At 39.7% G+C, this 18676-nt stretch overlaps 1 protein-coding gene across 1 annotated transcript in view; it reads left to right on the top strand.

Annotated features, from left to right (window-relative positions):
- Positions 1–6120: 6120 nt before the first annotated feature.
- The window catches only part of LOC126412379 (odorant receptor coreceptor-like), a 242640-nt gene continuing 230084 nt past the window's right edge, over positions 6121–18676 (top strand). The window contains exon 1 of the mRNA XM_050081950.1: positions 6121–6474. Coding sequence (XP_049937907.1) covers positions 6152–6474 — 323 coding nt within the window. The 5' untranslated portion in view covers positions 6121–6151. The remainder of the gene's footprint in view (positions 6475–18676) is intronic.

The following is an 18676-nucleotide window of genomic DNA, read 5'->3' on the forward strand; positions in this document are numbered from 1 at the left end:
TACCATTAAAACAATTATGTGCTTCACCGAATACAACAGAATGCATCCTGTAGTCAATTACATGCTGGTAGTAGCCTCCATTTCAAACACATAAAAGTTGCCATTAAGGCTGCTGGTGAAATATCGACATATCTATATTCTTTCAAAAAATATCGATATAATTTGGAGACATTTTCCCACAGTATATCGATATCAATATGGTAATATCGAGAGCCGATATTTTTATTTTGTGTTATATTTTTTTCACAATTTTCTGTAAATATTTGAAGTTGTTATTTTGAAATTGCAGTATAGCGTAATTTTACTTTCACTGTGTGAAGAAGTCTTACTGCTTTTTTAGCTTTCATCACATTATGTCTTTCTCTTTGACTGTGCGAAGCAAGTGTAGATGGTACAAAGGACCAAGTCTAATTGCAAAGGGGGATGACGGCGTGATTGGAATAACAAGATCTCCGATGTGAAGAAATACAACATTAGTTGCATTAAAAATCAATTTTGAATGCAACTAGTGTGCTATTTCTTCACATCGGCATTCTTCAGAAACAGTTACTGGAAATGATAAACAAGAATCTAAATGACAACAAGATTGGTTTTTGTGGTGGACAGAGACATGCGAGAGGGAATGATGATGAAGCCGGCGTTCGGCGCTTCCATCAGAAATGGCAAGGTTTAGCTTCACTGTGCAATTTTGACGTTACACCTGCTAGGTCGCTGTTATTGGCAGAAACGAAAATAAAACAGGTAAGTCAACATGAAGTGGTCCAGTCAAATCCAATATCTGACGAAACCGGTGGATGGAACTACTTACCTGGAGTTACTAGTGTCAACAAAGTGCTTATCACCAAGTGCGAACATGTATCGTTTTCCTGTCAGTTCTTGTTCTAAGGGTGGAGGGGGGGATTGGCAGATTGCTAGCCTGTTGATGTACAGAATATATAACAATAAATTATTGCTTAAATATACAGCTCTAAAGCCGGCAGTGTATTTACAACGTGCAGCCGATATTTTTATAGGTCGGTACATCGATATTTTTTCAGTCGATATATCGATATATTGATACTTTTTCCGATATGTTAAGAGCCGACAATAATATTTTTTTTAAATATGTATAAAATGGATTCTCGATATTTTTGAAACTATCAACAGTCCTAGTTGCCATTGATCGTTAATTTAGTGAACATGCACCTGCAGACTTTATCACTTCAGTGTTCAAATTACTAATATGAAAGTGATTCGGTTTTAGTGGCTGTCTGTCGCCAGCTGTTTGCAACAATAGATTGTGAAACAGCCATGCTTGTTTCCAACCCTCTAGATCCACTAGGAGGAACCTGAAAATTAAGGTCTACCCTGGATGTAGTTGCTTGTCTTCGCGTCCCACTGTTCTGGTCTTACAGCTCTACGGTTTTGGCCATAAGTTTCTGTATTCGTTGCTGCATTGATACGACAAGGTCTTCTCCGTCACTCTCAGCAACGTTTTCCTTCTTAGAACATGCCTTTTGAACCATCATTGTAGCAAAAAGAAGTCCTAGCAGGCAACAGTAAACAACAATAGACCAAAGCAAAACAGGAGGGAGATCGTGCAGGAAAAAAATGCCCTACTACCTCTGGCTGCTACCGAAGCAAGCACATTCTCCAGCAGATCGGCGACAGGATGCGAAAGCAGTGGCTAGCGTCAGTCACGTTTGTAGTGTTGTGTGGAGATGGTGGCGGCAGTGATGCATCACTATGGCGTGGATCCCATGACCCTTGGTCAGGTGGCAGCTCGATGATAGTGATGATGATGTGGCGTCGACACCTAGACCTTCACAGCGACGACAGGAACAAGCGAGAGCAACAGTGATTGCAGCCTGGCATTGGGCAGCACCACGGCAGCAAAAGGTGACGCTACAGTGAGGAATGCCTGACCAGCAGCAGCCATGGTTGGGTGGAAGGAAGTGCAGGCCAGAGAAAAAACCTTCTCACAGTGTGCACGTGCGTATGTGTGTGTGTGTGTGTGTGTGTGTGTGTGTGTGTGTGCGTGTGTGTGTGTGTGTGTGTGTGTGTGCTAAGTGTGCAAGGGTGGTGGAATGCAGCTGGCTGGTTAGAGCCAGATGTGACCACAGGCTGTGCCTAAAGTTGTAGCACGCGTCTAACCATGCCAACAAGGAACAGTAGCGACAACTAGCCATAAGGAAATAACTGTTTCTGCACTAAAGGATGGGACGTAACCTACTGATGTGACACCAGACTGTGCAGGACAGACGAGTGTGCACCTGGAATATCCAAGATCTTCGAAATACTACTTGGTTACTTGTGGGCGCCTGGAACAGCTGGGTTCTTTGAAATAATAGTTAGAAAAATTAAGAAAAATTCCAAAGGGTTTTATTCACGATAAAGTAGTACAAATGAGACACCTTAGAAAATTGCCACTACGGCCAAAGTTCAGATAAAACCATGGAAGTGCAGGTGAGCACCATGTTAGCAAATCGGAGGCCAGCAATCTCGAGAGAGTAAAGCGCCGTCATCTCACCCATTTCTCTTGGTGTCCACTGCACTACATAATCCTTTCTTGCACCCTTACTGCAGTTCACCCAAGGTGTCACTCCTCAGCAATCCTGTCTATGTTCACAACACCAGGCCGGCAGCACATACTGATGCTACGGGCGGGCTGCAAAGAGTCTTCACATCATTTACACTTGGAGCAAAGGAATGAAAGCATTAATAAAAAAAATTGAAATTGTCTGTCCCTACCCCTCCAAGCAGGTGGCTCTGGTACAGGGTTTATGCTGTAGCATGAAAAAGATTGTAAGTTAGTATTTCTAAACTTGTTGGTTAACTATTTCCGTGAAATAGCGTGATTGGCCTGTGTTTTCTGTGTCTGGCCACACCACTCGCTTGACTGTGCTGGTTGTTGATGTGTAATGAACACATGAGCGTCCTCACACAGTATGCTTCTGCTGATACATGCATTTGTTTGTACGCAGAAGCCTATGAGGATATAAATCAAGTCTGCTTTAAATAAACGCTGTAACGGTTGTTAACGTGAGTTACCTTTGAGATTAGACGTGGTGAGTTGATGATGGTCAAGAATGTCTTTAAGGTGACAAAGACGCCATAGTCAGCACCTCACTGAGTTTGAAAGAGGTTATGTAATAGGGCGAGAAGAAGCTAGATGTTCCTTTTGCTGTATTGCAGAAAGACTTGGCAGGAATGTAGCTACTGTACATGTTGCTGGCAGCAGTAGTCACGAAACTGTATGGTGCTAGAAGACTGGGCTCCGAATGGCCATATGGTACTACAAAGAGGGAAGACCATGGTTTTTGGGATATGCCTCTGGTACATCACACTGCATCTGTAGCAGCAAATTGAGCAGCAGTTGGCAGCATTGTGACACAACAAAGTGTAGCAAATTGGTTACTTCAAGGATGTCTCCAAGATGCCCTGTAGCATGCATTCCACTGATCCCAAACCACCGCCATTTGCAACTGCACTGACGTTGAGTGAGAGCTCATTAGAGGACGGGATGAATGACTTTGTGTTTTCTGATGAAAGTTGGTTCAGCCTCAGTGCCAGTGATAGCTGTGTTGAGTGCTTGTAGCCACCCTGTTTATGTGCTAGACACAATGGACCTACACCTGGAATTATGGTCTGGGGTGTAATTTCATACGACATCAGGAGCACTCTCGTAGTTATTCCACACACTCTAACTGCATGTTTGTACAACAATCTGGTGGTTCGACCTGTTGTGCTGCCATTCATGAACAGCATTACATGTGGTGTTTCCCAGCTGGATAACACTCGCCCATATATCACGTTATAACCCAACATGCTCTACATGCTGTCGACATGTTGCCATGGCCTGCTTCATCACCAGATGTGTCTCCAATCAAGCACCTATTGGACATCACCAGATGACATCCACATTTAGCTTTAGCTGTCCCTGCATTGACCAACCAAGTGCAACAGATATGGAACTCCGTCCTACAAACTACCATTTATTACCTGTACATAACAATACATGCTGGTAGTCAAGGATGTAGCCAGGATTTTGTCAAAGGGTGAGTCCGATTTGTTAAAGAGGTCCTTAAAAAGGCTCATGTTTTTATTTATTCTGAGAAGGCACCAGGCGACTGGTTGTACATGCATGGTTACAGGTTCAAAAATGGTTCAAATGGCTCTGAGCACTATGGGACTCAACTGCTGTGGTCATAAGTCCCCTAGAACTTAGAACTACTTAAACCTAACTAACCTAAGGACAGCACACACAGCCATACCCGAGGCAGGATTCGAACCTGCGACCGTAGCGGTCGTGCTGTTCCAGACTGTAGCGCCTTTAACCGCTCGGCCACTCCGGCCGGCTCATGGTTACAGGCTCTCGTGGTAATGCAGAGTACCTCTTGCCATGTACACAGCATTAATGACCCATCCTCACAACTTTATTTCTGCCAGTACCTCCTCTCCTACCTTCCAAACTTCACAGAAGTGGTGCTGGGGATTTTCATCACAGTTACCTCCTTGTACTAATATTTGTCTTCCCACTTCTGTGATTTCTCGTTTTGGGTATATCCACTCCTCTTCAACAGCACTACCTGTATGATACTCATCATCTCAGTATCTACAGCCTTTGATATCTTCAAATGCATATCATCATTCCTCACTATTTCAGTGCCTCACTTCTTCCACATTGATTCTTCCACATGATTCGCTTACGGATCACTCTGCTCTTCATCATCATCATTACATTGTCATCTGAGTCTTTAATTATCTGAGCGTGGTTACGCCTTCCAAGCAAGTGGCTGTGAAATCTCTGTCTGACCATGATGTAATCCAGCTCGGATCGTTATGTGTCTAGTGGCCTTGTCCAAGTATACCTTCCTCTCTTGTGATTTTTGGAGTATTTATTTCAGAACTGAGTTAATCCTTCTCCTCTCTCATTCCTACAATCAAGCTCAAATTCTCCTAACGCTGTATTTTATTCTTTGCCTACTGTCATGTTCCAATCCTCCATGATTATTAGATAATTATCTTCCTTTATATACCATGTTACCTGTTTGTGTCATTACATACTTTCTCTGTCTCTACATTTTCTGCTTTTAATATTCGCAGTTATATCTGAACTATTATTGTCAGCATTGGTCTGCTGCTGGTTCTGATGAAATCTACCTTATCCCTTATCCCTAATCTGTTCACAAGCAACTCAGTCTTTGCCCTATCTTTCTACTCGTAACGAATCCTACTCCAGTTAAAGTATTTTCTGCCGTTGTTGATATTACCCTGTACTCATTTGAGCAGCAATCCTTATCTTCTTTGCATTTCACTTCACTTCTGTCAATGGAGAGATCGTTATGAATAATTTTTCTATTACAGGCGATAGGTCTTGTAGATAATCTTCATGTGTAGTGAGTGCAGTGGTATCTATTGCCTTCTGCGTCCTCATGCCGTAGATCATTGCTGATTCTTCCGCCTTTTAGGAGCAGTTTCCCACCCAAAGGGTAATAAACCCCTTCCCTTCCGTTCTCTTTGACAAAGCCATTCGCAGAATGGAGTGATTCTCTGAACCAGAACTTGTTGGCTGCCATTGCTGATAATTTTTATTCAGAATTTAAATAGTGGCTGGGATCGAACCCACGGACTCAGTGTCTTTCAATCACTGGTCTACATCACTACCACTAGAGCATGGGTCTTCTCTAAGTGTACACATGCTGTAATTGTTAGTTTCCCTTTCTTCAGCCCATCTTGCAAGATGAGTCGAAAATTCCGTATAGCTTCAAGTGCTCCTACATTTCTTTGAGCCCAAACTGATCTTACGCCAGGTTGGCTTCTATCAGTTTTTTCATTCTTCTGTGAATAATTTGTATTGGCGTTTGCAACCACGAGTTACTATATTGATAGTTTGGTACAGGGTAACATTCACAGCTGTCGGCAGCCACTTTATTTGGTACTGCGATTATTACATTCTTCTCGATGTCTGGGGATATTTAACCTGTCTCATTTACCCTGCATATTTGATGGAACAGCTTCATTGCAGCTCGTTTGCCCAAGCATGATATAACACCATGAAATCGGCCAGTAATTTGTGACAACCCCATATTTCTCCCCAGTTGCAGCAGTGGCAACCATGTTACGGCGGGTGTACAATGCACTACGTAATGTGGATGAACCATCACGTTACATGGAGTTCAACATCCTGATGGTGCGGTTCATGGGCGTGCTGGTGAACCGTGGCATGCCTGGAGCGCTGTTGACATGGTCGCTGCTCGCGCTGCTTCTCAGCCAGGGGCTGGCCGGTGTGCTCGACCTGTACGAAAACCATAGTGACATCGCTGATATCACTGCTAACCTGCCTGTGACCACCATTGTCTTCAGCTCTGCCTACCGCCTCTTCTTCTTCACCCTACACCGTGATCGCTACCAGGCGATCGTAGACACCGTTGGGGAGCGGTTTGTCGCCTCTTCCAGCAGCATCAACATGGCTCCCTGGCTACGACGCTCCAGGTTGGTGTGCCCAACGTCTGCTCATTGACTGTTTAATGTTTTGTTTCAGTTACAGGTTTGTAGAGAATGTATGTAGTACTAGATGACACTGTCATAATTAGAATACCTATAGGAATTTGAGCCAACAGTTCAAGCAGCCATCGCTAGTCAGCACAGCAGTCGCCAAAAATTTCGAGACGGTGGTGGCAGGAAATTCAAAAATTCAAGATGGCGCTGAAAATGCAAGATGGCAGTGGTGGAAATACAAAAGCTGCAAGATGGCCCAGTAGCTGAATTGTGCTAGTGGGAAATAAAAAATATCCAATACGGAAAAAGTAGCCCACTTGTGCTAGCAACCATCACGGATCCATGATCAAAAGAATCCAGATAGTCTGAATTTTGTGTCATGTTGAAAAATATCTGAATAAAAAAATATGTAAAGGGTGTATTAAAGGACTTCCACATGCATAGCATTTATCAGAAATACATAAGCATTGTCTGGATTTCATAAAATGTCGCCATGTTCGAAAGTATCTGAATAACCTTGGGAAAGATGTCTCAATGTGTGTGAACAGTCTGAACTGTGTAAACTGGTGTAATGTTCAAATGTATCCAAACCACAGGAAATATTGATCAAACACACGCACAGACACACACACACACACACACACACACACACACAATTGGCATGTCAATTGTCACAATGTTAATTCCACATCTAAAATGACTGTGAAAATACATAAAGAGTATAACTCACAGTATTTCTACCTCGAAAATTTATGTCAATAAAAGCCGCCAACACACATAATGTTTATACCAAGCGTCATGAGACTATTACCAAATCTCAGCTGACCCCTAAAACATAACTCTGGACTCCTAAATTATGTGCCACAATGTCATTTTCACATCTGAATGGTCTGTAACATTTGTTAAAATACGTAAAGGGATTGGCATTCGAACCTAGGGCCATATGAGGCTAGATTACTGGTAATACAAAGACAGAAATTTTATCATCTAACATTTTTAGATACTTTTCAGTAATGTTTTATTTTACTAAGCACTGTTTTAGGGGAAAAGATGGTAATGCAAGATGTTCTGCACTACAGAAATGTAATCGATGTTATTGAATGCCCAATACAGCTTTTTTATTAGTCTAAGTCTCAGGCTTACTTGAAGTTACACTGAAGCGCCAAAGAAACTGATATAGGCAGGCACATTCAAATACAGAGATATGTAAACAGGCAGAATTTGGCACTGCAGTCGGCACCGCCTATATGAGACATCAGGTGTCTGGCGCAGTAGTTAGATCGGCTACTGCCGCTACAATTCCACGCTATCAAGATTTAAGTGAGGTCGAACGTGGTGTTATACTCGGTGTATGAGCGATGGCACACAGCATCCCCAAGGGAGTGACTAAATGGGGATTTTCCCATATGACCATTCTACCAGTGTACCGTGAATATTAGGAATCTGGTAAAACATTAAATCACTGACATCGCTGCAGATGGAAAAAGATCCTGCAAGAATGGGACCAACGACGATTGAAGAGAATTGTTCAGTGTGACAGAAATGAAATCCTTTCGCAAATCGCTGCAGATTTCAATGCTGGGCCATCAATGAATGTCAGCGTGTGAACAATTCAACGAAACGTCATCAATATGGGCCTTCAGAACCGAAGACCCACTCATGTATCCTTGATAACTGCATGACACAAAGCTTTACGTCTCACTTGTCAACACCGACATTGGACTGTTGGTGACTGGAAACATGTTGCGTGGTCATAAGATTCTTGTTTTAAATTGTATTGAGCAGATGGATGTATACGAGTATGGAGACAACCTCATGAATCCGTGGACCCTGCATGTCAGCAGGAGACTGTTCAAATTGCTGGAGGTTCTGTAATGGTGTGGGGTGTGTGCAGTTAAATGATATGGGACCCCTGATACGTCTAGATACGGTTCTTACAGGTGACACGTATGTAAGCGTCCTGTTTGATCACCTGCATCCATTCATATTCACTACTGGCCTTCAAAATTGCTACACTAAGAAGAAATGCAGATGATAAACGGATAGTCATTGGACAAATATATATAATACTAGAACTGACATCTGATTACATTTTCACGCAATTTGGGTGCATAGATCCTGAGAAATCAATACCCAGAACAACCACCTCTGGCCGTAATAACGGCCTTGATACGCCTGGGCATTGAGTCAAACAGAGCTTGGATGGCGTGTACAGGTACAGCAGTTCATTAAGAGTAGTGACTGGCATATTGTGATGAGCCAGTTGCTTGGCCACCATTGACCAGACTTTTCAATTGGTGAGAGATCTGGAGAATATGCTGGCCAGGGCAGCAGTCGAACATTTTCTGTATCCAGAAAGGCCCATACAGGACCTGCAACATGCGGTCGTGCATTATCCTGCTGAAATGTAGGGTTTCGCAGGGATCGATTAAGGGTAGAGCCACGGGTCGTAACACATCTGAAATGTAACGTCCACTGTTCAAAGTGCCGTCAATGCGAACAAGAGGTGGCAGAGACGTGTAACCAATGGCACCCCATACCATCACGCCGGGTGATACGCCGGTATGACGATGACGAATACACGCTTCCAATGTGCGTTCACCGCGATGTCGCCAAACACGGATGCGACCATTATGATGCTGTAAACAGAACCTGGATTCATCCGAAAAAATGACGTTTTGCCATTCGTGCGCCCAGGTTCGTCGTCGAGTACACCATCGCAAGCGCTCCTGTCTACGATGCAGCGTCAAGGGTAACCCCAGCCATGGTCTCCGAGCTGATAGTCCATGCTGCTGCAAACGTCGTCGAACTGTTCGTGCAGACCGTTGTTGTCTTGCAAACGTCCCCATCTGTTGACTCAGGGATCGAGAGTTGGCTGCGCAATCCATTACAGCCATTCGGATAATATGCCTGTCATCTCGACTGCTAGTGATACGAGGCCGTTGGGATCCAGCACGGTGTTCCGTATAACCCTCCTGAACCCACCGATGCCATATTCTGTTAACAGTCATTGGATCTCGACCAACGCGAGCAGCAATGTCGCGATACGATAAACCGCAATCGCGATAGGCTACAAATTCCGACCTTTATCAAAGTCGGAAACGTGATGGTACGCATTTCTCCTCCTTACACGAGGCATCACAACAACGTTTCACCAGGCAACGCCGGTCAGCTGCTGTTTGTGTATGAGAAATCGGTTGGAAACGTTCCTCATGTCAGGACGTTGTAAGTCTCGCCACCGGCGCCAACCTTGTGTGAATGCTCTGAAAAGCTAATCATTTGCATATCACAGCATCTTCTTCCTGTCGGTTAAATTTCGCGTCTGTAGCACGTCATCTTCGTGGTGTAGCAATTTTAATGGCCAGTAGTATGCATTGTGCATTCCGACGGACTTTAGCAATTCCAGCAGGATTATGCTATATCCCAAACGTCCAGAATTGTTACAAAGTGGCTCCAGGAACACTCTTCTGAGTTTAAACACTTCCGCTGGCCACCAAACTCCCCACACATGAACATTATTGAGCATAACTCGGATGCCTTGCAACGTGCTGTTCAGAAGAGATCTCTTACGGATTTATGGACAGCCCTGCAGGATTCATGGTGTCAATTGCCTCCAGTACTACTTCAGACATTATTCGAATCCATGCCACGTCGTAATGTGGCACTTTTATGCGCTCGTGGGGGCCCTACACGGTATTAGGCAGGTGTACCAATTTCTTTGGCTCTCCAGCGTATTTTCTACTAGTGTTTCAAAAACAAACACGCGAGGATCTGCCAAAAAATAATGCCTCCAATTTTTTGCTGCATAAATAAATTTCTTTCAGTGAAAAATTTGAGTTTGGCGCTAGTCCGCAAATCTTGTTCTCTTATCTACTGAAGTAGTAACTTTCTGCATCAACATAGGGCAGTACTGCAGTCGCTTACAAAATGGCCGATATCGATATTCGTATAAGATAGTTCTCTGTGACAGAATTCTTGAATGGAGAAGATGGAATTCCCATTCACATTCACGAAAGACTAAAAACTGTGTAGTGAAGCAACAGGAGGACTGTTAGACCATGGGTTTGCCACTGTATTGGAGCTGAAGGACAAACACCACAAGCTGATGAAATGCAGAGTATCAGAGCAGTGACTTCAGAGAATCCACACAACATTCCGTGAGTCGATGACATCATTTGTGGTGACTACCAGGCGACTGTAGATGACATGTGTCACATTACTCTCCTCAGAAAAGGAAGCAAAACTGCCTCCCAACTCTTGCAGGACTTCTGTTTGGAGAGAGAGGAGTTTCTGGAAAAAATTATGACTGAAGACGAAACAAAGAAGAAGAAAGAACTGAAGAAGAATCAACGACTGGATGAAATGCCATCATAGAAGCTCACAGCAGAAGAAACTGTTTGACTGGCAAGGAAAGCGTTGCCTATAATATTCTGTGGTGCAAGGGGTGTGATTATGGCTTATCTGTTGGAGTGGGGATACACAGTAAATTGTGTCCAATACATCAGAATCCTCAAACAGGTTAAAGCATTCCTTCAGTGAGTTAGACCAACAAAAGCTGTAGTGGATGTTCTTCTTTTGCATTATAGTGCAAGACTACACACCAGACATCACACCACGGACCAGTTAATGAAAATTGGATGTAAATTCTTGTCTGACCTGGTACCATCAGACTTCCAGCTTTTCAGGCAGCTAAAAGAAGCTCGTCACTTGGAAGATGAGGAGGCCGTGAAAATATTTATGCGCCAGCGGCAGCAAAAGCAGGTTGCTGTATTTGTGAAAATGGATAGAGATTATACTGAAAAGTTATAAATTTATCTTCAGTGTTGTAGTTTTCAACCTATGTAGCTGTGTTTTAAATTTTTGGCCAATTAGAAAGGGAGGCATTACTTTTTAGCTGACCCTTGTATTTTGAACTATGGTGCCAAGGCTATCTAAACAATTTACCTGGGTCTAAAACGTATATCAAAAAATACATCAGCAGCGAACACACACACACACACACACACACACACACACGTTTTTTTCAAATGCCTCATTGTTATTACCATGTCTTCTATAATGCCTAAAACATGCCTGTGGACTCTCAAATTAAGTGCCACAACGCCATTTCCCCATCTAAATTGTCAGTAATGTTTGTCAAAATATGTAAAAATAGTGGTATTTTTATCTCAAGCCTACTTGAGGCTATGTTACTGGCGGTACAAAGATCAAACTGTCATATGTGATAGAGATTTTTTCAGGTATTCTTCACTTCTCCAAGCACTAACTCTGGGAATAGGAGGGGGGAGGGGAAGAAGGTAATGCATTACGCTTTACACAAGACAAATCTGCTTGATGATATGGACCAGCTAATGTAGCTTTCATATTCCTTTTTATCTTGGACTTACCTGTGCTAGCATACTTCTCTGCTGACAGATTTTCCCTAACCTTAGCAAAACCAACCGTGCATATTTTTAATATGTAAGTCCAACTTCATGATGTGGCAAATGTGAACTGTAAACACAAGACAACATGGTCAAAGACTATGATGGACAAGATGCCATACAGAGAGGAAAGTTCGATATTTCTAAAACATGATCTTTTCACCAAAGTAAATTATATATCAAATACATATGGATTTCAAGAACAAAATATTCATAGGTTACTTATCATAATATGCCAATATAATTACAGACATCTGATTACGCATGAAAATTCGATCTTTGCACTAAAATAAAATTGTCTATATTATTTATCAAAATACATAAATATTTGAAATACATAACACTTGTGGAACAGTTGTCATAACTTAATTGTTCTAACAGATTTTCAAAAATCTATATATGGCTTGCATATTGGCACTATTGATGTAATTTACAGGTTAAGCAACACTTCCAAATGCGCTGAGTTTTATTTTCATACAACAGGCCTATTGTAAGGAAATCAAAAATTCCCTATGTTATATATTATGATACATACATATTTATTCTATAACATTACATAACAGTCATGGCGCTATCGCTGATCTGACTTACATCCTGAAATGCACTTGCCAGTGCTAATAGTTTGATTATTGTATACCATTTTAAATAAAGAAAAGAGCTGCATTTATAATTTATCAAAACTCAAATGGCACCACTCACCTAAGTTAGGGACTAAAGTACATGTGATTAAGACTGACTTATGCTGTCACACAGAGGAAACTACTAGACATTTCGATGAAATAACATGCTGAGCAGTAGTAATTCATATTCATGTAGGTAAGAAACAAACTTTCAACTAATTTTCTAAGACAGCCAAACATTATAGTGACTCCATTTCAGAGTATTAACTTTAAGCTGCAGTAATACAGCTGTCCAGTAAAAAATGTTTGTCACCGTCTGGTGATAATAGTAATTTTTTCTATCGCAAAGTGGAGATTGCATGAAACTTTGCCCAAAACATGAACATAGTACTGCAAAATTGTAACAAATCGCCTCATACAACGTCAGCTACAAGATCATGAATAGTATTCTCAATTGGATGTAAGTATCATACATAACTGTAGCAAACTGCTCTATATGTCATGATATTAGACCAAAATTGTAACAAATCACTCATTGTTACAACAAAATTGTAACAAACTGCTGTACAAATCCATTTGTTACAGCAAAATAGTAACAAATTGGTACTTTTACAAAACTTTAGTCATATTCTGCTGATAATTCTAACTTACATTATTCCACAATGGAAACTACAATGCCAAGCAGGCAAGGCAGTGATAGCTGACACAAACAAATAGCCATCCAGAGTTTAAATAGTAGACTGACACCAAATGTTGACAGTGTACATAACTCGACAGTGGTAGCCACCTACTGAATCTTAAAACTATGTTGTAACACTAGAAACTAACGGTGTATGTGCCAATACTTTCCAGTGGCTGTGAGCTAATGGATCTCTGATAGTATTCTAACACCAGAAGCTGATAGTTTAGGTACCACAACTTGGCAGTGGGTGTCAGCTATTGTATCTTAAAACTGTGTTGTAAAACCAGAACCTATCATTATATGTGCCATAGCGTATCTATGGGTGTCACCTACTGAATTACAAATGGAATTTTCAGATAATCACCATGTTTCAACAAAGTTGTAAGAAGTCACCCATGTTACAGAAAAATTGTAACAAACTGACACATGCATAATGTATTTGCCATCTTTTGCTAATAATTCCAACTTATGATATCACAGTGGAGATTACATGACACTCTAACCTATACATCATCTTTTTACAGTAAAATGGTAACAGATCTTCCCTTGCATCACCATGTTATCGCAAAAATTGTAACACATTAACACATACATTGCTATGTTACAGTAAATTACCAGTAAATGTACCACGTTGTAGCAAAATTGCCACACATTGCCCCATTTATCAACATGTTACAACAAATCTCCAACAGAGTACCCGGTACACCACAAGTGGTTGTCAGCTACTGGGTCTCAGATAGTATTCTAACAGAAGAAGCTGACAGGCTGCATGTGCCATAACCTGACAGTGGGCGTCATCTGTTGGATCCCAAATAATATCCCAAGCATTAAGGAACACCTTAGAAATCGTTCTATATACCATCATTGCTACACAAAACTTCAACAAATTAGTTACATACATCACCGTTGTTACACATAATTGTAACAAGTGACCCCACACTTTGCTACTCAAGCAGCTTGAGACTTGTTGTAACAAGTTATGTCTTCCTGCAACAGGCATACACAGTTAATGAGCAACCTGAGACATGTCCATACCAGAAAATCAAGACCTTTTACATAAGAAGCAAAACAATTAGGTCCATGGCATCATGTCTGCGGGTCAGTACCACATTCATGACATTACAAGCTGTGTCACCTTTATTATGTCATCTTTATGACATCACATGTGTCACTGTCTTTTTCTCCATCGCATCATTATCGGCACATTATTTTACCAGTCATTAAAATAATTAGCCAATCAGATTGTAGCTGCCATTTTGTATTGTGATGTTGCATGGTCATGGTCAGTGACCTGCACATGATGCCACTACCACATCACAGCAAATGGTGTGTGACAAGTGACCACACCTGCGATATCATCCATTTGACAAACTATTTTGCTTGTTGTAACATGTCTTGACTTACTGGCGTCGACAAGTCTATAGTGGCTGACTAATCACTTTTGCTTCTGGGAATAAGTTGCCACTGGCCAGAGCAAGTCTCTTTTTTCTTAGGTGGAAATGCATGGATCAGCTTTACAATTTTGCATTAACATGTCGATGCAAGAGGAAATTTGTCAAAATTTTGCCATAACATAGCAATGTATGTGGCACTTCGTTACAATTTTTGCTGTAAATGGTGATGTGTGGTGCAATTCTTTTCATTTTCAGTAACTTTACGAGTTAAGGTACCATTTGATACAAGTCTGGCATAACATGACAATGTATGGGACGATTTGTTATACTTTTGCTATAAGGAGGAAATATGTTACAGTATTTCTGTAGAATAACACTGCATTGGGTAAATTTTTGCAATTTTCCTACAACAACACAATTTTTCTGTAAAATACCAGTATATGATGCAGATTGTTAAAATTTTGATGCAACAAGGAAAACTTGCTATAATTTTATGTATCGGTAGTAATGTATGGGGGAGTAAATTTCTAAATTTTGCTGTAACATGGCAATGTATATGCTAGTTTTTTAAATTTTGCACTAATATTTAAATGTATGAGGCATTATGTTACAAGTTTGCTGTAACATGAAGATATAAGGGGCAATCATGTATAATATTTCTGGAAAATTATGATTATAGTAGAGTTTATTACAATTTTTGTTAAATGGTGATGCGCAGGCGAAGTGTCATGTAGTCTCCACTGTGCATCAGCATTTTAGCATTATCAGAAGATGTTAAAAATTTGTAACAGAGGACAATTTGTTACAATTTTGGTACTATATAGTGATGCATGGAAAATTCAGTTACAATTTTTTTGTAACATAACGCAATTTGTTACAATTTTGCTGTAACATGATGCCATAGTGAGTCATTTGTTGCAAATTTGTTTGATGCTCATATGTAACCAAGATTACTATTTGTAATCCAGTAGTTCACAATAGTAATCAAGTTATCACACGCACACCCATCTGCTTCTGGTGCTATAGTACAATTTTAATATCCAGTAGCTGTAACCCATTGTCAAGTTATGGCACATAAACTGTCAGCTTATTGTGTCAGAATGCTAAGTCAGTTCTGAATGGATCTTTTTTTGTGTCAACTCTTACTCCTTGGTCTGTTTAGCATTGTTCTTTCTACTGTATGTTAGCATAGACTACCATTGTCAGTGAAATACGACAAACGTTTTGTACACAGGAAAATTTGTTACACTTTTTCTGTAGCATAGCCATATGCGCAGTATTTTGTTACAACGTCGCTGTAACATGCTGAAGATGTTTAAAGATGGGACAGTTAATATTTCTGGTCTTTAAATAATGGTCGACATGATGCTCTTGGCTGTGCAGAGCACATGTTGCGAATGAGTCTCCCTGCACTAGCTGCTTGCAACATTGAAATTTTTAATTTTATTTGAAATATTTATTGTATTAGAGCTAAGGCAGTGTTCATTTAAAGAAATAATTTGTATGTTTTTACATTCTGAGAGAAGAATTTCTAACTCATCAAGTTTGTCGCTTAGGCTGCTGCAAGTTTTATAATTGAAGCCATTTTATTCCAGTGAACCAAATAAGAATTTTCGCTTGTTTTAATAGTATTAAGCATACATTTTCATAGTCACTCTTTAGCAGTTTTCTGTTCAGCTAAAAGGCTTTTTTTTACATACCCTCCAGTAAATGTTAGTTTCCCTTAGTTCTAATGGTTTTACAAATATCCATAAACATTTTCCTGAAGGTCATTGATCCTAGTGTATTTAGATATATACAGTCCATCCTTGGCTAGACCTTCCTTGATCAAAAACTTATTTGAGTCTATAGCACCTAGTCTGTCACAACACTCATTAATTCGGCAATTGATTTGATCAATATAACTGTCACTCACCGACCTCACGTTTATGATTCCGCTGATCACTATCCTGTAAGCAGGGTAAATTTTTCTGGCTGATCAGATTATATTTTTTGATTCGTTGATAATTTCCTCTTCGCTGTATCCTTGGAGGGAATTAGTTTCAACATGGATGAAAATGGCATTGTAATTTTTGTTCGCTTCTTTTTTGATGTTTTCTCTTGAATTTGTACTGTTTTTAAAATAGTTACTGAGCAGATAGGACCTAATTCCTGGGTGGTCTTCAACTTCACATGTTGGCACTATGACATTTTTCAACATGGAATCGTCAGTTATGAGAAATTCATTTTCAGTTACACTTTTAATATTATGACGTCTTTTGATCTCGAAGTTTTCACTTGTCCATTTATACATAGTATTTACGCCTACTGAGTCTGCATTTTGTTTTGATTCACGTGATGTGAAATGCGCAACATGCAGAGAGCTCGTATTTGTACCCCTCCGCAAATGCCGTAGTTCCTTGTTTGAATGGATCATGTTTTGGGACTTGTTTGAGTCGCAGTTTTATTCATGAATAAGATCCACATATTCATTTCTAGTCGTCAGTACCTCTGATTGTAGTTTCATTGCTTCACAGGATGCCTCATTACCGTTTTTTGAAACACAGCTTGTATCACTCCGCATCCACAGATTTTCATCATCTCTGGCGATGTAGTTCATGCATTCACTGTCTTTTTGGCGCATAAGTTCGCTGTTTTTGAGTTGTAATGCTAACAAGTCGTCCTTGATGGATTCAGTTTCTTTCTGCAGCTTTTGAATAACAGTCAATTCACTTTGGAGATCAACCTTTTCTTCGCATAAACAGGTCCATAAACAATTTTGACAACGCCATAAGAAATCATCATTTATGAATTTTAGGTTCATTCTTGCACACTTTTCATGTAGGCAGAAGCGACAATTTACACACAGAATTCCTTTAAAACACGGTTTTTACATTCCTTGCACATTGCACTGCTAAACACTTGCTTTTTTAAGAGAGCTGCACTATTACACTGACCTGTCGGCGCAATCATTTTATAGACACCATACAAAGTAATTTTTTATAATTTTGCCATAACATATAGCTGTTTGGGGTGAAGAAACATGTAGTATAAACTATGCAATACCAGTCGATAGATATTGGGTTTTCTGTCCTACTTTGCCACAATAATGCCTAAAATCTCAAAAATAAGCACAAAAAGACCTAAAATTAATCAAAAAGCATAAAAAACACTATCTTATCAAGAAGCTAGATTTTACAATAAACCAAAATAATAAAGGAGAGCATGAAGGAAATTAGTCGTTTTTCGTAATTTTTTACTATTTCCACTGTTTTTAACAATTCTTCTCCACATTTTAGAGCATTTTTCTATCATTTTCGAACCTTCACATCATTTATTATATTTTTTTTAATATGTGTCAATATACACCAAAGAATTTCAGGAAAGGTCATAAAATTCAAAGAATAAAATCTACCTATAAAAGTTTAAAATCATCCCTTTTTCTCCTGAATTTTTGGATTGAACAATGAGAAAACTCAGTAAACCAGAATTATTTAAATATTTTTAGCACTTAAAAACATAGGAAAACATTGGAAAAAAAGATCATAACCCTGAGACATTTAACCTAAAAACTCGATATCTAAGATTAATATTCGCATGTTCAAAGTAATAAAAATCATAATCACTAATTAATTTATAATATCCATTTGGCAAAACAATTTTAAGCTCATTATTGAGCTCCATACACTTTTTTCTCCATATTCAGTATTCAAATATTAGCATCCAGCAACATTATACCAAATACTCACTTACAGCTTAGTATTTTTTTAATCAAATTAGAATTGCTGGCATTGTAGAGCTTCTTCAGTAGATCTTCCATTTATACAGAAAAACGACAGAAAATAATTCTTGTAAATGAGTGTCAAATATTAATAAACAAAAAAAATATTTTATTTTATTTAGCAACAGGTTATTTACTTGAGGAATATTGTAAATATTACTAGCTGAATAATCAGTACTATCAAATTTATCTTTGATATCTTCATAAAACTCTTCAATTTTTTACTATACATAAGACTTATGTAAGCTGAATATTATCCCCCGTTTTCAGTTTATTACATTATAAATGAAATCATGAAATAATTATTTGCATAAATC

The sequence above is a fragment of the Schistocerca serialis genome, chromosome 7 (assembly GCF_023864345.2).
Source record: "Schistocerca serialis cubense isolate TAMUIC-IGC-003099 chromosome 7, iqSchSeri2.2, whole genome shotgun sequence".
Classification (NCBI taxonomy): domain Eukaryota; kingdom Metazoa; phylum Arthropoda; class Insecta; order Orthoptera; family Acrididae; genus Schistocerca; species Schistocerca serialis.